Source organism: Camellia sinensis, chromosome 3, assembly GCF_055761805.1.
Source record: "Camellia sinensis isolate YWXY chromosome 3, ASM5576180v1, whole genome shotgun sequence".
In the NCBI taxonomy this organism is placed as follows: domain Eukaryota; kingdom Viridiplantae; phylum Streptophyta; class Magnoliopsida; order Ericales; family Theaceae; genus Camellia; species Camellia sinensis.
In genome coordinates this window covers 198,259,180-198,282,156 of record NC_138963.1, presented here as the reverse complement: position 1 = coordinate 198,282,156, position 22,977 = coordinate 198,259,180, and the positions used below count along the sequence as shown (strand labels likewise).

Genomic DNA, 22,977 nt, shown 5'->3' with positions numbered 1-22,977 from the left:
TCTTTCTTTATTTTTTGCCCCTGGTTTCAACCTAGATATGAAATGCAGAAAGATGGATTTATGAAGAAAATCAAAGTTTCAAAATCTCTATGAAAGATTTGAGATCCAAAATCAAAGAGGAGGAGAGGAAATTATTTCGGACCGTTGTTCTTTGCTTTTGTTTGTATTGATCTATTTTTTAGTCAATTTTGATTTATCATTTGGATGTTCGAAGTGTTTATATGTATGTGTATATATATATATATATATATCAGAATATATATATACATATCAGATTAAAGAATCTCCAACTTTTGTTTAAATAATTGTTATATATATATATATATATATATCGAATGGGTTTATGAGGGATTTGAGGAAAACCCAGATGAGAAAATGGGGTAAATCATAAAACCCAAAGAGAGAAAGGAGATGGAGAGAAGGAGATGTTGGGGAGGGTGGGCAGAAGTTAAATTTGGTGGGATGCCATTCTTCTTTCCTCTTTCTCTTCCTCTGTGCTTGTATCTTCTTCCCCATCTCTCTTCCTTGGTTTGGTTCTCTGTGTTGGTGTGTTCTGTTTTTGCTTTTTTTTTTTGAAAATTTGCCCCAAAAGGACATCGTTTTGGGGCACCGCAAGGACCACCGCAGGAGACCACGGCAGAGGATCCGGACTCCTAGCAAGATGGAGCTTAACATGAGAGAATGTGGTTTTGGTGGTGAAGACAGAGAGGCTAGCAGGATGGAGCTTAACATGAGAGAATGTGGTTTTGGTGGTGAAGACAGAGAGGCTAGCAGGATGGAGCTTAACATGAGAGAATGTGGTTTTGGTGGTGAGAGACGGAGCTAAAGGAAGAGTTAGTATAAAGATAGATTAATGATTAGAATTGATATCATTTTAAAAGATGAGGCAAATAATTAAAAATTCAAGATTTCCTTTATTATGATAGTCAAATATTGAAATTTTGGTAACTTATTTAAAAATTTATTAATTCATAATGTCCAGATAAGCCTTATCACATAGTAATCTACATGCCCAAACAGTAAAAATAGCACCATTCACGCAGCACATACAGCTAAAATCCCTACATTTTGAACATCAATCTAACCATATGAAAATAGTAACAAAATGTTAAACAGAACAACTCATAATCACTCAGAAAGTGAAATACAAGACATCCAACTTAGCCACATGAGTTGTGCTATTTGCACAATAATATACAAAAAGTAAAATAAAACACTTATAGACATGAAAATCGACTATAACTGTGTACTTGCACAAAAATGTGCATAGATTAGGAAATTTGGAGGTTTAGTACCTCTCGAATGCATGATGAAAATATGGAGACCAATGGGACAAAATTTGAATGCCTTTTCATGCATCACTAGTATTTGATTTTGACCGTCGAAAATCTTTGATCTCATGCGATCGCTCAATTGATTCGGACTGCCTCTCCTCCATCCGATCCTTTGATTCTCGACGCCTAAGTTTCATCTTTCCTTCTTTCTCTCTATCACCGCCCTCAAAAATTTGACCCACCAATCCCTCAATTGCCTCTGGCGATAAGCACGACTTTACTTGTAAAACAGAGGCATAAGTGTTCAAGAAGTCAGTATAAGCCGGCACGACAAGCTTCACAGTAGCTTCCCTAATCTGAGTTCTCAAATCCACATCAGGTATGCTATAAGAGCTTCGATGCCTTTGAGAGACCTCGTTGAAAGTGTTCATGAAAGCTTCCAATTTCCCTCGAATTAGAGTTCCATTAATGGCTTCATTGTTAAGTCTATTTGTGTCTTCCTTGTCTAGTAGTCTTACTAGGGACCCCCAAGCTTGCTTCTGATATAGGTAAGCTGATTCCTCTGCGACAACCTTGTACCTCTTCTTCATGTATTGCTCGCCCAATAACTTTCCGAGCTCAGTGTTTCTAGTTCTCATGTAGATGTACCAGCAGGTGTTCATGCCGAACACATGGGGAAGTACCTTGTCCTTGTTGTAGCTGTTAGAAAAATATTATGCAACAATACAATTATAATCAATAAAAATAGTTGAGATATTTTGTAACAATTTTAGAACATATGAAAAAATAAAAAATAGAATAACATAAAAAAATAATAGAAAATAAAAAAGAGTTGCTTATGAGATCAAAGGAAGTATTTTGTATTGAGTCCGGATTCTCGGCCGCCCTACCTGGCAGCCCCCAAAACGACGTCGTTTTGGGGGCAAATTTTCAAAAAAAAAAAAAACGCAGAGGAAGAGAGGGAGGAAGGAGAGGACGAGGGAGGAAGGAGGAGGAAGGGAAGAAGGGGGCCATAATCAGTGGGGAAGGAGGAGGAGGAGGAGGAGGCGGAGGCGACAGTGGTCGGGCGACGATCGGACGGCTGGCGAGCTCGATGACCTGCGACGGCGAGTCTTCGGCGAATTCGGCTGGCGAGCTTGACGACCTCCCCTCCCCTTCCTCTCTCTCTTCCTCCTTCCTCCCTCCCCTCCCCTCTGGTTCTGCGAAGAAGAGAGAGAAAGCAAGAACGAAGAAGAAGAAAAGAAAAAAAAAAACAAAAAACCCCCAAAACGACGTCGTTTTGGGGGGCTGCCGGGTAGGGCGGCCGAGGATCCGGATTCTTTTGTATTACGCGTAGTCAAACAGGTATTTCTTTTCATGAGATAGTGTAATCATTGTTTTAAAACCATTATTGCATCTCACATGAAGGTTTTAATAGAATACTAAGTCTATAATACAACCCGACTACTCATCACTATGCTTGGTTTCACTTTTTAAAAAATATTTTTTAGAAAATTTTATTTCTTATTTTTCTTATTTTTTTATTTTTATTGATTTTTTTAAATATTTTAAACAATTTTTAAAATTTTTAGACATACCTAACTTAGATGTATCTAAAAAGTAAAAAATTTATGAAAAAAAACTTTTTAAAAATTCACTAAATACCCAAAATAAAAAAAAAAGAAAAGAGAATTCAATACATTTTTTTTAATTTTTTTATGTATTTATTAATTTTTAAAAATATATTTTCACAATTTTTTTACTTTTTAAATACATTTAAGTAAGGTGCATCTAAAAAGTAAAAAAAAATGTTTAAAATTTAAAAAATATTCACTAAAAACAAAAAAACACAAAAACTAAAAAACTTAATTTTCAAAAAACTTAATTCAAAAAACTCAAACCAAACACACTCCATAGCTTTTTTGTTCACATTCACAGTATATGACCAAAGTTACCCATAAAATATAATATGATGAAGACAATGTATATATATAAATAAGATAATTTATAACCAATCTAATTAAATCTCAAATTAATAATAACGATAATTATAAATTAAAATAAAATAATATTAAATAACTTATCAAACATTTTATAACCCAACTAATAAAAACCGAGCAATACTACATTCTTAAAAATTTTACTTTAAAATTTACTCAGAAACATTATTATATCACGATATCAACCGCACTTATTAATTCTATCTAAAAAAATCTTTATTATTTTTATTTTTATTTTTTGAATAAGTCATATACCATTATTAATTTTGTAAACAATAACGCTTCGTTTGGAAACAGGTTATTTTAGTTATTTTTTGATTTTTTAATTAAAATATGAGATTAAAAAAAAATTAGTATGTTTAAGATGATTTTTTTAATTTTTTACGAAAAGATATGCAAAAATAAAAAATAAAAAATAAATTAACTTTTTAATATAGATTATTAACTTTTTAATTTAATTTTTTAAAATCATTATTGCATAACATTTTAACTTTTTAATTTTTTTAGTGATTTTTTTACTTTTAAACTAAAGCCTCGTTTGGGAACAGGCTAATTTAGTAACTTTTTGACTATTTGGCTAAAAAGATAATAAAAAAAACTTGTATGTTTGGGATGACTTTTTGGCTAATTACGAAAAGATGTGCAAAAAGTAGAGAGAAAAGAGAATCTTTGACTTTTTAGTATGAGTTGTTAATTTTTTGACTAATTTAATAACTTTTTGACTAATTGACTAAAAAAATAAATATCCAAACGGGGCCTAAATGGAGTTGTCGCGAAACGAGACCTAAGTAAATAAAACAGTTGTTTCATTTTTATAAAAATTCCAAAAACCATACCGTGATCGTTTGGCTTCCACATTCCTCTGAAGCGCTTCCATAACATTAGCAATGGCGTTCTTAAGCAAATTCTCATGAGTCTCCGGCTTCGACAGCACACCAGCTTTCCATATATGTTCAGTCCGAAGAACTTTCGCCATGGGCACGCTATAAGTCTCCGTCGCAAGATACTTCAAATAGTTCGTAGCGTACCGAACCAGTTTCGGAATCGACCCATCCGGCGGTGGCGGAAGCCCATCCTGATTCCCTTCAATCTGCAACCCAAACTCCCAAAACACCTTGCTGGCCGCATGGACCAGAAGCTTCTCGAGTTCTCGAAACCGGAGACAAATATCGGCTCCAGCCTCGCCTTCGAAGACTACGGAGAATTGAGTTTTCAGATTTTCAAGAGAATCAAACATGTCTAGCAATTTGAATAGCTTTTGGGGCTCTTTGCTGCTTCTGGCGACGCCTTCGCCGAATCTGAAGAAGACGGCCATGATTTTGTCTGCGATCTTGACGAAGCATTCTTGCCATATGATTAGGCCGTCCATGATTTGACCCAGGACTTGGTTGCAGAGGTTTTTTTCCGATACGAGGACTGTTTTGACTGCGAGTTCGAAGTGTTGGATCCACAGAGTTATGGCGGTTTCTAAGGTCTCCCATTCCATCTCGTTGATTTCTTCTGGAGTGTATGTTCGGAGGTAGTCTGGGTTTAACTTCATCAATGCTTTTGCTGCCCTTCTGTATCTCACCTGTTGAAGATCGAACACAATGGGTTACAAAATTCCATCATATAATCCAACACAATTCTCTAGAACCACATACATTTGATAGGTCCTGATTCTATAATTATTAATATTTCTTGATTACTATACGAGCCGGTTGATTTGGAAGGCAAGCAATGTAACAGTAAATAACAGATAATTTGAAGCTACATTTTTTAGTTATTGCAGTTTGGTTAATTTGTAATTACCCTCCACTACCCATGTCTGGCTATTGTATCTCATCATTTAAGAATTTGCATTAGCACTCATTGAGGAGTAGATATTAAGTGGAATGATGATAGGGTGCTGCTATTAGCACCTATCAAAATTTTTTGGACCCTCATTTCTTTGGACCCCAACTTTAAACCTTAAATTTTAATAATATTTTTTTGAACACCTCACGTATTACCAAATCTACCCATATTCATAATATTTTCACAATGAAATGTACACCCACCTAATTTTTCATCCCTCTCCTTCCCTGACTCTTCTTCGACAAATCAAAACTCGCGCCTTTCATCCTCATCTCCTGAATCCACCTCGTCACTGCTCTGCCATCTCTCCTCTCTCTCTGCAACTCTCTCTCCACTTTCTAGTACCTCCAGAGCTTAATCTGAACCAAGAAGATCACAACAATTGAAACCGAAACCGACAAAATCGATGGAACCCACCAATTTTCACACAAAAGATTTGTTATCATTTTGGTTTTTGGTGGTTGAAGTGAAGAGAATGATTGAGAATAAGGAGTGGAAAATGAAGAAGAAAAAACAAAGTTGGAATATTTCTCTTCCAATTATGTCTTTTCTTGTTTCTTTAATTGTGATTCGGCGAGCACAGAGGTGTTCTTCTCTTTGCAAGAGCTTGAGGGGTAAAAGTGATGCAACACGAGTTGTAACAATAGTAACAATCTTAAAATCCGTTGATTCAAACAAGAATACCGGATATAAGACTCCTCAATAGACCCGTTGATTCACCAAGAATACCGAGTTGATTCACCAAGAATACTAAGGTGGGTGGTCACGGATTGCTTGCTACATCATCCTCCCCTGGATGGAGAGAATTCGCCATCGAATTCGCAGCCTCGTCAACGGTGTTGTCATCGTGACAAGGAATGAGGTATCGAACGTTGAACACATCGGAAGTACGAATATGACTAGGCAACTGCAAACGGTAGGGTGCCGTTTGGTAACACTTACGTTTTTAGTTTTCTGTTTATAATTACAAAAATTTTAAAAATTCAAATAAAAACTTGTTTGGTAAAATTTTTTATTTATAAATCAGTGGTCTCAATTTATAAATTTGGCCAAAAAATGAAAACATAAAAAATGTGTCTCCATTTTGAGTTTTTAGTTTTTTTTTTTTTTTTTTACCGCCCAACACTAGCCACCACCCGCCACCATTTTCCACCACCGTCTTCCGCCACCACCACCCACCACCCACCTCTCACCACCACCTGCCACCACCACTCACCACCCACCTGCCACCACCACCCACCACCCACCTGCCACCACCACCCACCACCTACCTGCCACAAGCCACCACCCACCACTACCATCCACCGCCACCCGCTACCTACTTGCCACCACCACTCACCACCCACTTGTCACCACCATCCACCACCTGCCACCCACCACCACCAGCCACCTGCCACCCACCCGCCACCACTACCCACCACTACCACTACCACCATTATCACCTACCACCCACTCGCCACCTACCTGTCACCACTACTCACCACCACCACCACCCACTCGCTACCACCTACCATTCGCCACCGTCACCCACTCACCCACCCACCACACCACCCGCCACCTACCCGCCACCACCCATCACCACCTACCATCCGCCACCCACCTGCCACCACCACCCACCACCCACCACAACCGCCGCCACCACCACCCATCCATCCACCCACCATCACCACCTACCACCACCCGCCATCCGCCACCCACCACTCGCCACCACCACCCACTCGCTACCACTCGCCACCGTCACCCACCCACCCACCCGCCATCACCCACCATCCGCCACCCATCTGCCACCACCACTACCACCCACCACCCGCCACCGTCACCCACCCACCACCACTACCCACCCGCCACCACCAGCTACCCACCACCCACCGTCACCACTTTTCACCACCGTCTTCCGCCGCCACTTGCCACCACTTGCCATTTCTCACTCTTTTTTATATTTTAAATTTTTTTAAACATTTTGTCAATTACCAAACGCGTTTGTAATTTATGTTTTTCTAAAAATAAACAAAATCAGTTTATAAAATTTTTGTAAATATAAACTGAAAACATAAACGTTACCAAACACACCCTAGGCATTTGAATTGATCTTCTCCAAAATTGCAAGGGGCCCAATTTTTCGTGCTGCCAACTTGTTATATTCACCGGCTGAAAACCTGTCTTTTGTAAGAACTGCCCACACTAAATCGCCAACTTCAAATTCAACCAATTGACGTTTTTTGTCGACCGTCAACTTATACTTGGCGACTGATTGTTGTAAGTTGGACTGGGTTAATTTGTGCACCTCCTGAAGGTTGTGAATCAACTCTTCTGCCTTCCCATTTATGCCCTTTAAGTCTGGCACTGGTACTAAATCCAGCGGGGTCCGAGGTTGGTAGCCATAATTGACATAGAAAGGACTAAAACCCGAACTTCGATTTACAGAGCGATTGTAAACAAACTCTGCTTGGTGCAATTTGTGATCCCATGATTTCAAATGATCCGTTACTAAACACCGTAACATGTTGCCCAAAGAACGATTGGCAACTTCTGTCTGTCCATCGGTTTGAGGGTGATAGGCGCTACTGAAATCAAGCTTTGTGTTAGCCAAGCGCCATAGACATCTCCAAAAATGACTAAGAAATCGGGTGTCTCTGTCAGATACAATGGACTAAGGGAGCCCATGCAAACGATAGATTTCTCGAAAATATAATTGGGCCACATTTACAGCATCCGTTGTCTTTTTGCAAGCAATGAAATGGACCATTTTTGAGAACCTGTCCACGACTACGTAGATGGAGTCACAACCTCGCTGAGTGCGCGGGAGTCCCAAAACAAAGTCCATACTAACGTCAGTTCATGGCTGGTTGGGCACGGGTAATGGCATGTATAAGCCTGCGTTTGTTGCAGATCCTTTGGATACTTGGCAGATGCGACACCCGTCCACAAGCTTTGAAATTTCTTTCCTCATAGAAGGCCAAAAGTAAGAACCAGCCACAAGCTGCCGAGTCTTGTCACGCCTAACATGGCCTTCTTCATGCAACTCCTTGATAATTCTCAATCGAAGACTTGATGCAGGCACACACAATTGGTTGCCTTTGAAGAGGAATCCGTCATGGAGAAGAAAGTCCAACCTCTGACCTGATTTAACTTCCGCCACAATACAAGAGAAATAGGGATCAACAGACAATAATTCTTGAAAGGAATCAAACCCAAGGACCGTATTTCTCATAGTAGTAAGCAGCAATGAACGGCAGCTAAGTGCATCAGCCACTTTGTTTAAGGTCTCGGATTTGTATTTAATAACAAAGGTGAATTGCTGCAGATATGCTGCCTAATTGGCATGCCTTGATGAAAGCTTGTCTTGGCTGTTGATGTGCTTCAAAGCATCATGGTCAGAAAATAAAATGAATTCACTTTGGGACAGAAAAGAGTACCAATGCTTCAGGGCTTGGACAATGGAGTAAAATTCCATATCATAAGTGCTGTAGTTGCTTTTGGAACTGCTAATCTTCTCACTAAAGTAGGCAATCGGTCGACCCCCTTGGCTCAAAACAGCCACAATGCCCATTTTAGGTACGTCACAGTGTAGCTCAAAGGGTTTTAAAAAATCTGGTAATAAGAGGACTGGTGCTGAAGTCAATTTCTGTTTAATTTGCTGGAATGTTTCTGTCGCTGCCTCTGTCTAACAGAATTGGCCAGCTTTCATGCAGTCCGTAATTGGTGCCATAATGCTACTGAAATGGAGAACGAACCTCCGATAGAACGAAGCCAACCCATGAAAGCTTTGTACGTCGTGAATGTTTTTTGGTATTGGCCAGTCACGAACTGCATTTGCCTTGCTTTCATCAACAGAGAGGCCATCTTTAGATACGACATAATCGAGGAACACAACAGTATCGGTTAAGAAGGAACACTTGTTGGTGCGAACATAAAATTTTGCTTCTTGCAGTACTGATAGAACCTGGTGCAAGTGTCGGAGGTGCAATTCATTATTAACGCTATAAACCAAAATATCATCAAAATAAACAACAACAAACTTCCCGATAAAAGGCCGAAATAGTTGGTTCATCACACGCATAAAAGTACTGGGAGCATTTGATAAACCAAATGGCATGACTAGCCACTCGTAAAGCCCCTCTCGAGTTTTGAAGGCTGTTTTTCATTCATCACCTTCCCGAATCTGAATCTGGTGGTAACCACTTTTTAGATCCAATTTGCTAAACACGGTTGCTCCACTTAACTGATCTAATAAGTCATCCAACCGAGGTATGGGAAACTTATATCGGATAATGATCTTATTAATTGCTCTACTATCGACGCACATGCGGCACGAGCCATCTTTTTTGGAGGTTAATAATACAGATACGACACATGGACTGAGGCTTTCTCGGATATGTCCCTTGGCTAGTAATTCCTCCACTTGTCGGCGAAGTTCCTCATGCTCTTTTGGGCTCATGCAGTAGTGGGGTCTATTTGGCAAATTTGATCCTGGAATCAAATCAATTTGATGTTGTATGTCTCGCATGGGCGGTAACATTAGGGATAACTCCTTGGGAAATACATCATGGAACTCTGCAATTAGAGCCTTCATAGGCTCAGGGATCTTACTCTCTATGGCACTGTCTTTTCCTACTAGTACGAACATCATTCCTGTTTCAGCCACCTCCTCCAAGAACCGGTGCATAGACAATAAGCTAGAACTCTTCTCAGTGGCTAGCTTTGGTGCTTCTTCTCTATGAGGTTCAAGAACAATGCGGATCTTGTTAAATACAAAGGAGTAAGTGTTCCTTCGTCCATCGTGTAACACGTCACGGTTAAATTGCCAAGGCCTTCCTAATAAAATATGACAAGCATCCATCTGAACCACATCACACCATACCTTGTCCCTGCAATTAGAACCAATAGATAATGGGCCTAAACAACGCTTGGAAACCGTTACCTCCTTGCCTTTCTGAAGCCATGACAGTTTGTATGGGTTGGGATGTTGGCTTGTACTTATTCCCAATTTTGCTACATCATCCTCCACAATGACATTCTCACAACTTTCAGAGTCAATTATGAACTTGCACACCTTCCCACTAATGGTACACGTGGATTGGAAGATGTTGTTTCGTAACCACCCATTCCCTTCAACCTCTCGAGGTGTAAAGCAAGCCCTTCGCACAACCAATAGAGGACTATCATCGCCGGCAACTCGTTCTTCCTTGTCATAAATACTAGCCTCGGGATTGTTGGTAGGATATTGCAGACTTTCATTAGTCCCATCTTCGGTAATCTCTTCACTATCTATAAATAGGCCTTTGCCAACCCGGTCACTTTTTCTGCAATCTGCAGCGCGATGACCAACTTCTCCATACTTAAAGCAACGCATACCACTACTAGTAACAGAGTTCATGTTTGACTGTCCTCCTAAAGGTTTACCAACCGTATCAGATTGTGTGGTGCTCTACCGTGCCCCTGGAAGGTTCATACTCGTATTTCGGTTCATTGGGGGTAGATTACGGTTGCCACTAGTGTTTCCACTTGACCACCCAGTACCACCTGAGCAACGCTTTGACCTTTTCTCTAATTGTATAGCCCTCTGGTGTGCTTTAGAAATTGAATAGGGATCAGATAAATTCAGGATATCTTGATAATGCTCTTGCAATCCCCCGATGTACCTGGAAACAAGTTGGTCTTCGTTTTCAGCAAGGTCATTACGTGACACCAATTGATAGAACTTAGTGGTATATTCATTGATCATCTTCGTCCCTTGCCGTAAATTCTGCAATTATTGGTACATCATGCGTGTATAGTTATGAAGAAGGAACGCCATATGCATATGTTTCTTCATCTTCTCCCAAGAAGCAATTTTACTCTTTCCCTGTCTGGTTCGAGTTAACTTTATTTGTTGCCACCAAGGCGCTGCTCTTTCCCTGAATCATGTGGCCACCAAGGAAACTCATTTGTTTTCTGGAACTTCCTTGAAGTCAAGAACCTCTTCGACAACAAAAAGCCAATCCAAAAAGTCTTCGGGTTGAACACTGCCTTGAAATTCAGGGATGTCAATTTTCAGACCTGCTTCCCACCGACGTGAATTTGCTTCCACAACTTGTCGAACTCTTTCCCTACAGAAATTTCTAGCAAAAGGGTTGTCATCAATCTCCTCCATACTTTTTTCGTCCTCCATAGACCGTGGGTTTGGATATTGCTGGCGCTACTGCTGTTGTTGCAACGCCGCGAATTGCTCAGTCAAGGCATCAATTTGTTGTTGCATCGTTGCGGTGTCAGCTTCATAAAGGTCGTCCATGGGCCGCCTCCTTGGTGCCATCGTAGCCTATGCTCTAATACCAACTGATGTAGCGCGAGGCGTAACAATAGTAACAATCTTAAAATCCGTTGATTCAAACAAGAATACCGAAAATAAGACTCCTCTCTAGACCCGTTGATTCACCAAGAATACCGAGTTTAAAGGCTTAACAAAAGTTGATTCACAAAGAATTAACCAAAGTTGGAACAAAGAGTATAAAACTCAAAATATATTAATGATCAAAAACCTCTAGAGCCCTAAGGCTTTACACTCATTATTTATGAGAAAAACAGAGGCCTAACTCAACAAAACAACAACCAGTTTTGGAAATAAAATATAAGGCAACTAATAAAATATAAGGCAAATAATAAGGCAATTGCCAAAAGTGAACATAATAAAATAATGGCAACTAAAGCAATAAAAGACGGAAACTACTAAGGTGGGTGGTCACGGATTGCTTGCTACATCAAAGAGGTGACCTGGGCTTTGAGAGATTTCCATTAATGGGTGGTTTTGAATTATGGAAATTAGTTTGTGGGGTTGCTGTTCTTCGTCGATTGGGATTTCGACGACGTGGGTTTCTTTGGAATTTGCCATTGATTGGGAAATTCAGATGAGAAAGTGAAAATTGATGCGAATTGTAGGAATAGAAAACAATGTATATATATGGAAAACTAATCTCCATAATATTTCCATAATATTTTCAGAATAGAAAACTAATCTCCATAATATTTTCACAATGAAATGCACACCCACCCAATTTGTTCACCACTGTGTAGCCGAAAAAATATATTTTGTTCAGAACTGTTTTGTCGAACAATAATGATCCTGTCAGCACTGTATGTCCGAACAAAATTTGTTCATCACTGTGTAACTTGAATCCATTCCAATTCACAACTTAAAATAACATGAATTAAATCTATTCAAAATACATAACTTAAATCCATTCCAATTTACTCTTTTCCATTCTAAGTTAGTTTAACAAAGAAAATTACATAACTGACTATCTGCATTAATGTTCAGAACCTATGTATTGAACGAAAGGATTATGTTCAGTACTGTATTACCGAACATAATTCTAACAGTTAGCAAACCAGTACCAAACAGCTCGAACGAAACAAGAACGACCGAGAATGTTAATACAAGACAGATAAACTTATTAATGGAACGCCGGTCTCACTAGAATTGTTGTCCTTGTCCTCCATTACTCTACACAGTAAAGTAAGTGATGAAGTATACGTTATACTTGAAGCAAAACTTTCAAGTTCAATAGCGTTGATGATGGTGATGAAGATGACACATTCAGAATTTAAGATGATTATGAAAAATAATAGATTTAGGGTTTATATTAGTTAGTTATGAAAAGTAATAAGTTTAGGGTTTACAAATATAGAATACGTATAGTTGGAGGTGGAGGTGGAGGTGGGGGTGGGGGTCCAATGTTATAGAGTATTAGTTCTTATTGATAGATGGGTGTTCCATTTAATAATGTCTTTTAATGTAATTTTACTTTAGGGTATAATTGTAATAAAAAAAATTATAGAATGGGGGGTCTAAAGAATTTTGACAGGTGCCAATAGTAGCACTCATGATGATATTATCACTCATGATGATATTATCATAACTAAATTTAAATGAGATTGAGTGGTAATCATTCCGTCAATTAAGTAGGGGACAAAATTATGAACCTAAAAACGAGTCAAGTCGAGTTGAGTATTAAAAAAAATTTAACAAAAACAAATTAACGAGTTTCCATATGTGCATGTTTGATGGTTTGCAGTTCATATGATTGTGTGGTATTTGGAGGAATGAAATCTATTGTCAATAAAGGGATTATAACAAGATTGACAAAACAATCAATTACAAGATTATTTTTTTTTAAAATTAGTCACTCTATTTGTCTTCTCTTTGATACAGTTAAAGTTACAGCAAAATCTAGTCTTGCTCTGCTTGGTTGGTGTACGGGGAGGAAATAATTCTCCTCGTATAATCCTGTTGACCAAGTCCACGCTTCTCCGTACGACGTCGCTTTGTCACCTGAAAACACAAACGTGAGCTAGCCGGCGGGTGTGTGCCGGAAACCTCTCCGATGCCTAAGTCAGAAAACTTGGCAAATAGACAAAGCTCTAAGTTCTCAGAAAGATTGTGTTCAATTACCTCCTCCAAGGTGATGCTTGTGAGCTTTTATAAGTTTCATATGGCACAATCCTAGTAGGACTTGTATTTCTCCATGTAGAGTCCTCCTAGGATTCATACTCTTAAGGATAATGCTTATCCTTTCACACCCTCCCCCACTGCTTAAACCAAGTGGGATGGTTTTCTCCATAGCCGAACTACCACACGGCCGAAATAACACTGGCTATGCTGAGCCACAGAGAAGGCCGAACTATCCTTAGCTCGGTCTTCTTCTTTAACTCATTACTAAGGTGTACAAAGTGTTGGTTTATTCCAGCCAACCACTCTTTAGCCTCACACTTACTTCGGCTGAAGAGTAACAAGAGTTGGTTTATTCCAGCCAACCACTCTTCAGCCTTGCACTTACTTCGGCTGAAGAGTAACAAGTGTTGGTTTATTCCAGCCAACCACTCTTCAGCCTCACACTTACTTCGGCTGAAGAGTAACAAGAGTTGGTTTATTCCAGCCAACCACTCTTCAGCCTTACACTTACTTCGGCTGAAGAGTAACAAGTGTTGGTTTATTCCAGCCAACTATTGAAGTTAGTTTTTCCAGCTAACTTCTAGTATTTGGTTATTCCGACCAAATGTCCTGCAGCCTGGATCCTTATCCTGGGCTTAGGAAGGGTGTTGGTTTAATCCAGCCAACCTCTAAGTTTGTTTTTCCGGCTAACTTAGAATGGAATGCTTGTAATATACTTAAGTCTTGAAAGCTAACTTTTACAAAGAGTAATCTGTGCTAAAAAGAATCTCATTTTATTGAAGGAAGAGAAAATTACATAATGTTTGAAAGAGAAAAGCTAAAAGTAAAATATCTTGAGATTGGCCGTATTCCATGGCCTAGGGATTGCCTTGCCATCCTTGTCTTCTAGGTGGTATGCCCCTTTGCCGGCTAACCCAACCACCTTATAAGGACCTTCCCAATTTGGGCCTAACTTGCCGTCTCCTGGGACCAAGGTGTTTCCCATTACTTTGCGCAATACCCAATCGCCAATTTTGAATTGTCTTGGATGAACCTTTTTGCTGTATTTTTTGATTAACTCTCGTTGGTATGAGGCGATGTGGACCAACGCTCTTTCTCTTCTTTCTTTTGCAAGGTTGAGTTCTAAGGCTATGGCTTCTCCATTTAAGTCTGGATCAAAATTTTCGCTTCGAATTGTGGGGAGGCCAACTTCTAGTGGGATCACTGCTTCCATGCCATAGGCTAGGGAAAATGGTGTTTCTCCAGTTGATCGCCGAGGTGTGGTGCGGTAAGCCCATAAAACATGAGGAAGTTCATCCGCCCACTTGCCTTTTGCTTTCTCTAGCCTTTTCTTTAGTCCATCCAAGACGACTTTATTTGATGCTTCAGCCTGCCCATTTGCTTGAGGATACGCCGGTGTGGAATTGTAGAACTCTATCTTGTATTCTTCACAAAAGCTTCTGAAGATTCTGCCGTCGAACTGAGTTCCATTGTCTGAGATCAGTGCTTTTGGTATGCCAAACCGAGTGATAATATTTTGCCAAACAAACTTCTTCACATCTTTTTCTTTGATTGATGCCAATGCTTCTGCTTCCACCCATTTTGTGAAGTAGTCTGTTGCTGCGAGAAAGAATTTTCTGCCTCCGGGTGCTGTTGGAAGTGGTCCTACTATGTCTAAGCCCCACATTGCGAAAGGCCATGGGCTAGTTAAAGGTAGGAGTTCTCTTGCTGGTTGATGTATTTGGTGCGCGAATTTCTGGCATTTTTCACACTTCTTCACGTATTTCTCTGAGTCTGCTTGCATATATGGCCACCAATATCCTTGTGAAATAGCCCTGTAAGCGAGCGACCTTCCCCCTTGATGACTTCCACATACCCCTTCATGTATTTCGAACAGGAATGCTTCTACTTTGCTGGGATGAACGCACTTGAGGTAAGGCCCAGAGAACGACTTCTTATATAATGCCAAAGATGGAGATAGCCAAAACCGCTGCGACTTCGCCCTTATTCTGTTGGCTTCTTTTTTCTCTTCTGGTAAGATGCCGTCTTTTAGGAACAGGATGATGGGATCCATCCAAGAGGGCCCTAATTCTGCGCAATACACTTCTTCTGCTTCGGGGTCTTCTATGCTTGGTTTTGGTAAGAAGTCGACGAGTAATGGATGAGGGATTGATGTATCTGCCATTGAGGCAAGGCCTGCTAGCTCGTCCGCTCGGCTGTTTTCCTCCCTGCCAATTTGTTCTATCCTTACCACATCAAACTTCTTGATCTCCGTTCTGACTAGCTCTTGGTACTTGGCCATTCTGTCATCCTTTGCTTCGTATTCGCCAGAGATTTGGTTTACCACCAGCAGTGAGTCACTGTACACCATTAGTTCGGTTGCTTTCATGAAGTGTGCCGACTTGAGTCCTGCGAGAAGCGCCTCATACTCTGCTTCGTTGTTGGATGCTGGGAAGCCAAGGTTGATTGCTTGCTCTATAACCAGGCCATCTGGAGAGATGAGGACTATGCCAAGCCCTGCACCATGTCGGTTGGATGCTCCATCCACAAAGAGCTTCCACATCTCTCCAACGAATAGTTTCCAGCAAGTGGAAGGATCAGACGATGTCGTGAGGTCAAGAATGGTGTTTTCTTCAAAGTCCAGGTTGTCTGTCTGCCCTTCGTCCTCTGTTTGAACTGCTGGTGAGCCTTTGTTTGGCTCCTCCTTGTTGTCCTTAGTATGGTCTGCCTTTGTGCTTGATGGACTACCTTCCACTAGGGGTTGCGCTATTCCGGCATAAACTTCCGTCCCTAGTTCGGTTGATGGACTACCTTCCACTAGGGGTTGCGCTATTCCGGCGTCAACTTCCGTCCCTAGTTCGGTTGAGTCAGTCAGGTCGACTGGGCAGATATGATGACTTCCAGGAGTAAACTCTGCGACGAAGTCTGCCAAAGATTGAGCTTTTATTGTGGTCTTGGGTTGGAACTTGATGTCGAATTGTCCCAACTCTACTGCCCATTTCAAAATTCGCCCACTGAAGTTCGCCCTTTCAAACAGAGCTTTTAGTGGAAAGGCTGTGAGGACGACTATGGTGTGGGCGTGAAAGTAGTGCGCTAATTTTCTGGATGCCATCATTAATGCTAATGCTAGTTTCTCTAATGGCAAGTACCTTGTTTCGGCTCCCAATAATGTCTTGCTGACATAAAAGATGGGCAAGTGTTGTATTCCTTCTGCACGAACCAACACCGCGCTGACTGCGTGCTGAGAGACTGCCAGGTACAAAAAGAGTTCTTCACCAGGTACTGGAGTAACAAGTAGTGGTGGGGAAGACATGTACTCCTTCAAGCTTTCCAGAGCTCGGTCGCATTCTTCATCTCACTCAAACTTGGCCTTTAAAGCTTGGAAGAATGGTCGTAGCCTGTCTGATGACCTGCTTATGAACCGGTTGAGTGCAGCCGCCATTCCAGTGAGATGCTGCACTTCTTTGACTGAGTTTGGTCTCTCCAACTCCTGGATTGCTTTGATCTGAGAGGGGTCTGCTTCTATACCTCGGTTGGTCACCAGGAAGCCCAAGAATTTGCCAGATCCAACTCCGAATGCGCATTTGGATGCGTTGAGGCGCAACTTGTGTTTCTTCAGGATCTGGAACATCTCGCCCAAATCTTTCAGATGGTCATTCTTATCCTTGCTTTTGACCACCATGTCGTCGATGTAAGCCTCCATTGTTCTGCCTAACAATGGTTCAAACATCTTGGTGACCATCCTTTGGAATGTCGCCCCTGCGTTCTTTAGGCCAAAGGGCATGACCTTGTAGCAATATAACCCCCTTGGTGTTGTGAAGGATGTGACCTCCTGGTCTGGTTCATGCATGGCGATCTGGTGGTAGCCTCTGTATGCATCCAGGAAGCTGAGACGGTTATGCCCTGCCGTTAGGTCCACCAGTTGATCTATCCTTGGTAGAGGGAAGCTATCTTTTGGGCACGCCTTGTTGACCGTTTTGTAGTCGACGCAGACACGCCATTTACCGTTCTTTTTTGGCACTACGACGGTGTTGGAGATCCATCTTGGGTAGTGCACTTCCCTTATCGCTCCTGCCTCCAGCAGGTTGCCTACCTCTTCTGCCACTATTTCGGCGTGGTGGAGTGCCGATCTGCGTGTGCGTTGAATGACTGGTTTGGCAGATGGGTGGACATTGAGTTGGTGACTGATGAAGTTTGGATCAATGCCTGGCATGTCGTAAGGTGTCTAGGCAAACACTTCGATATTAGAGGTCAAGAATTCCAAGACCTCTAATCTCTCAGCGCTGGACAATGATGAGCCAAGCAAGAAGAACTTATCCGGGTTCTTCTCATCTATTTTTACCTCCACCAAGTCTTCCACCGCTTTCTGATCAGCCTTTTTGCCGACGTCAGTGAATAGTTCATTACTTTCTGGCTCCTCCACCGAATGAACGTATCCTTTGGCAGCTCGGCTTCCATTTGCTGTGGCGAAGCATTATTTTGACATGATCTGATCGCCATAGACTTCTTCGATTATACCGGCGTCATTGGGGAACCGCATTACCTGATGGTATGATGACGCTACCGAACGCATGGCATGCAGCCATGTTCTGCCCAGGATGATGTTGTAGGTGGAGGGGACCTTCAATACCCAGAACTCCACCTGTTTTGATACACTTCCTGCTCTGACTGGAAGGATTATTTTGCCGACAGGCCACTCTGGCATGGAGTTGAATCCAATCAGGGGAGAAACTGCAGGTGCCAAGTCTTTGTCTTGCAGCTTTAGTTGTTTGAATGTGTCGTAATACATGATCTCACATGAACTACCCTGGTCAATCAGAATCCGCTTGACGTCAAAATCCTTGACTCGGAGAGTGACAACCAGGGCATCATTATGGGGGCAGTAAATTCGTTCCAAGTCCTTATCCGAAAAGGACATGACGTTTGTTGCCTCTGTCCTCCCCTTCTTGATGGCGGGTTGGGCACTTAATACTTCCCTAAAGTGCTCAGCCTTCTTGATCGAACCTCTAAGCTCGCATACGCGCTCAGGTTCAAAAACTCCATGAATTACATTGATAATGCCTTGTGGTGGTGCATCGTTTGGCATTCTGTTGGGTTGGTTATTATGATCTTGGGGGGCCGGTTGTGCTCCTCCTTCAATGTATTCGTCCAAGTGGCCTGCTGCCACCAATTCTTCCAAATGCTGCCTCAGTGGCGTGCAATTCTCAGTTCGGTGTCCTTTTTCTTTATGGAAGGTGCACCGAGATCTGTCGTCGTAATTCTTCTGAGCTTCCCCTAGCTTGGCTGGCCACTTGACGAATGGCTCGTCTTTTATTTCGCTCAGAATCCGATATATTGGTTTTTTGAACACCGTTGTTATGGCAGTGCGGATTCTCAACCATCTTTTGTCTGGGTCTTCTCCGTTATCTCGTCTGCCACGCCCGTTTTTGTTCTGTCTATCTACTGTATTGACCTTTGCTGAGGTCTTCTTTTCTGGTACTATGGTAGCGCTAGATTTCGCCTTTGCACGTGCGCCATCCTCTTCTACCCTGATGTGCTGATGCACTCTCTCCATCAGGGCCTCCATGGTGAGGGGTGGCGTCATGGTAATTGAATCCCTTAGTCGGTTCCCTACTGGTAGGCCTCTTTTATATTGCGCAATGGCTAGATTGGTGGGGCAGTCTCCAATCTGGTTGAATGTCTCCCAGTAGCGACTGTTGTAAGATCTGAGGGTTTCTTTCTCACCCATGTCGATGGAGAGTAACTGGTCTATCTCCACCGGTGTTTTAGTATTTGTCCGAAACCTTGTTACGAACGCTTCTGCCAATTGGGCCCAGGAGGCTATGCTGCCCTCTGGGAGCTTTTCGAACCAAGTCAAGCCTAAGTCGCCCAGACTTGATGGGAAGAGTATGCACATTAGGGCCTCGTTTCGCCTGTACACAGCCATGACTTGGCGAAAGTGGCTCAGGTGAGAATACGGATCCGTCTTCCCTTCATATGTATTGAACTTCGGCTGAAGGAAGCCTGATGGTAGGGGTGCGTTTTCGATCGCTGGGACAAACGGCGAAGTCTGTAGTCTTGCCAATGCCTTGTCCGTTGGTTCGTAGGCCGGTCGCGGTATTGGCATTCCAACCTCGCCGCTTCCGTGCGTCCGAGGAGCCAACCGTTGTAAGGCCGAAACTCGGTGTGGATCCCTTGCCCTGGCATCCTCCTTGCATCGTGCTTTTTCTTCTAGCACGGTTCGTAAGTCGAATGACCTGGGTAGCTCGGTTTGTCTGGATCTGGTTTGGTGTGAATGTGAAGGCCAATACGTGCTTCCTTCAGTGTATGATCTTTCGGATCTCGTCCTCTCAGACCTAGAGTGACGAGTCCTTGAGGACAAGGAGTGAGTGTCGCCTGTCCTGAGGCTTCTGCTCTCTCCTTGGGAGGGCGTAGTATTCCTACTACGATTCTCTGAGTGGCGAGGGGGCGTCTTATGCTTGCGCCCCTCTCCTGTCGCCACATCTTTAGTCTTCATCTGGCGTTTTAAAGCCTCCATGTCCGCCGCCATCCTTCGAATTAGTTCATCTTGTTCCTTCACGCGATCTTCCAGGGCTTGAGGATCAATCCTCCTCCTTTGCCTGTCAGGACTCTAAGAGTGACGAGGGCTGCTATTCCGCCTTCCCCTGCCACTCCTCCTGGAGTTATGTTGTTGGGGCTCCAGATCCGCCATAGGAGGGACAGAGGGTAATCCTTCGCGCCTTGCGCCCCCCTCTGGAGTTAGTCCGTCGACGGCGGACTGCGGCAAGTCTTCAATGTGTGCCATTGAATGAGAAAAGGAGAAGCTTAGTCAAGAGGTTTTTGTTCTTGTCTGTTCTTCCCACAGACGGCGCCAATTGTACGGGGAGGAAATAATTCTCCTCGTATAATCCTGTTGACCAAGTCCACGCTTCTCCGTACGACGTCGCTTTGTCACCTGAAAACACAAACGTGAGCTAGCCGGCGGGTGTGTGCCGGAAACCTCTCCGATGCCTAAGTCAGAAAACTTGGCAAATAGACAAAGCTCTAAGTTCTCAGAAAGATTGTGTTCAATTACCTCCTCCAAAGTGATGCTTGTGAGCTTTTATAAGTTTCATATGGCACAATCCTAGTAGGACTTGTATTTCTCCATGTAGAGTCCTCCTAGGATTCATACTCTTAAGGATAATGCTTATCCTTTCACACCCTCCCCCACTGCTTAAACCAAGTGGGATGGTTTTCTCCATAGCCGAACTACCACACGGCCGAAATAACACTGGCTATGCTGAGCCACAGAGAAGGCCGAACTATCCTTAGCTCGGTCTTCTTCTTTAACTCATTACTTCGGCTGCCCCTGTTCAACCTTGGTGTGCTTAGATCAAACTTCCAAGTAACAAGTTTTGACCGACCTAACCAGATTGTGTCACGACCGGACTAATTCTGAAACCGGTCTTCCCAGAACATACTGCGACCGGACTAACTCTAAGACCGGCCCTACTCCGAATTGTCTCTGGACCAGAGTAGCCTTACTCTTCCTTGGGCCGAAGCAACTATCTCTTCTTGAGCCGGAATAAACTCACCTCCTTGGGCCGAAGTAACTTTGTCTCCCCAAGGCCGGAGTAACCTTGCCTTCTAGGCCGGAGTATTCAGTACGGCCTTTTTACCTAGTCCTCTGCGTTTTGGGCCTCAAAACCCAACTCGAAGCTCGGCCCAATTTTCCCAAAAATTACCCTCTCAGTTGGGATTGGACATCATATAGGTACACAATCAGGGGAATCATATACAAACAAAGATCAAAGAGGGAATAGCGAGCAATGCTTTCAACTAACCAAGTGATCAATACTAAGTGTTTGTTTGGAATAACTTAAATAAGTATACTTTTTATCTTTTTACAAAAAAATATATAAAAAAGTAGAGAGGTAATGTGATGAAAAAAAAATAAAAAGATAAATTATTTTGCAATTGCCAAACTTGACTTAAATTGAGTAAGCAAGTAGTGTAAGAAAAAGTTTAATGACACAGAAATGTTAGGCTTACCTTCACAAAGATTTCGATACAGATATCCAAGCAATCATTGGCAGCAAGTGTCTCTGAAATTTGCCTCAAAACTTCAACCTCCAACTCAGTACCCAAATTCCAAGCCACCACCACCTCCTCCTCCTCCTCCGCCGTATCAACCTCACTTTGCGCCGCCACTGCTGCCATCTCACCTATATTCCGATGCCTCAGTTGCTGCAATAAACCCTCAAACTCATCTTGCAAACTAAGCAAAGCCTCATCAAGCAACCCATCAAACCTCATAGCATCAACCTCGGTTTCATACAGAGCCTTAAGCGTCATCAAAGTCTCTTTCAATCTATGCGTCCTGTACTGATCAGTCGCCTTAGTCCTGCTCAAAAACTCCACAACTTCCTGAAGCTTCTGAATCGCTGGCTCGCACTCCTGACTAATCAAATTAATCGCCGCGTCGAGCTTGTTCACGCAATCCACATACTTCTTCAGCCGCTTCAGCCGCTTCAGCCTCTTCTTCTGCAATTTCTCGCTCGACAACTTGGAGGAGATATCGAGCAGTCGGCGCTGGAGAGACTCGGTGAGCTTGAAGCTGTCGAGGAGGGAGAGAGCTGGAGAGACGGCACGGTTGATTCGGGTATCAAGAGCTTTCGCGGCAATAGACAGGGACTGGAGGGGAGCTACTCTTCTTGAGGCTGTTGTTAGACTTTCTTGAAATATGTCCAGTTTCTTGTCCATTTTCTCGAGACTCACCTCTACTTCAGCTGACGTTTTGAGGAGGTTTTTGAGGTCTGAACACGCTGTTTCGAGCTTGATAAGCGTCGAGTCGTCTTCTTTGATCTCCATGGATGTGAATTTAACAAGAGAAGGAAAAAGAGAGAGGAGAGGGAAAAGAATTTGTGGGTGGTGAAATGTGAGCTGTGTATAGATGGACTATATGTTTTTGGGGGGGAAAGAAGATGACGCAGAGGGGGGGTTAAAGGAGACTAAATCTCGATGCAAACGAAGAACAAATGGCGTTTTTGATTTGAAAGAGACAATGATTCGATGCCGAAACTCCTACGATCAAGCCGGTGTAGTTGAATGGGTCCAAACGTTAACCAATCTGTTTTTGGCTTGGGACTTGTCGAGAATAAATGGGCCGTTAATTCTTATGAGAACAGTGACTCGCATTAATCATTAAAATTTTATCCTGAAAATGATACTATACTACTACAAGAATTTACATATTTGCCGGCCACTTTTGCCGACCAAAAAAATTTTAGTCGCAAAAAAATGACTTTTGCCGACCAAAAAAGATTTCGTAGCTAAAACTTGAGACTATTACCGACTAAAGTAATTTTGTTGCAAAAAGGTGATTTTTTGCGACCAATTTAAAATATTAGTCGCTAAAAATGATGTCAAAAGGTGAAAAACTGGGCGGGAACAGTATAATCTTTTAGCGACTAACACAATTTAGTCACAGATATCAAAACGACGTCGTTTTGATATCTAA

General features: G+C 42.2%; 1 protein-coding gene across 1 annotated transcript; it reads right to left on the bottom strand.

Annotated features, from left to right (window-relative positions):
- Window positions 1-1,055: 1,055 nt before the first annotated feature.
- Window positions 1,056-22,560, bottom strand: LOC114287851 (exocyst complex component EXO70I). Its single transcript, XM_028231301.2, has 3 exons — window positions 21,510-22,560; window positions 4,090-4,823; window positions 1,056-1,973 (listed from the first exon to the last, which is right to left on the bottom strand). Exons 1-3 carry the CDS (start codon window positions 22,326-22,328, stop codon window positions 1,352-1,354), a joined length of 2,175 nt encoding a protein of 724 aa, XP_028087102.2. The 5' UTR covers window positions 22,329-22,560; the 3' UTR covers window positions 1,056-1,351.
- Window positions 22,561-22,977: the final 417 nt, after the last annotated feature.

Bases quoted from the DNA above. Each gene is read 5' to 3' on its own strand.
- LOC114287851 (XM_028231301.2), bottom strand. From the start codon at position 22,328: ATGGAGATCAAAGAAGACGACTCGACGCTTATCAAGCTCGAAACAGCG. The intron at 4,824-21,509 runs GTAAGCCTAACA...GATCTTCAACAG, and splicing joins GTATCGAAATCTTTGTGAAG to GTGAGATACAGAAGGGCAGC. The intron at 1,974-4,089 runs GTATGGTTTTTG...TTTTTCTAACAG, and splicing joins GTGGAAGCCAAACGATCACG to CTACAACAAGGACAAGGTAC.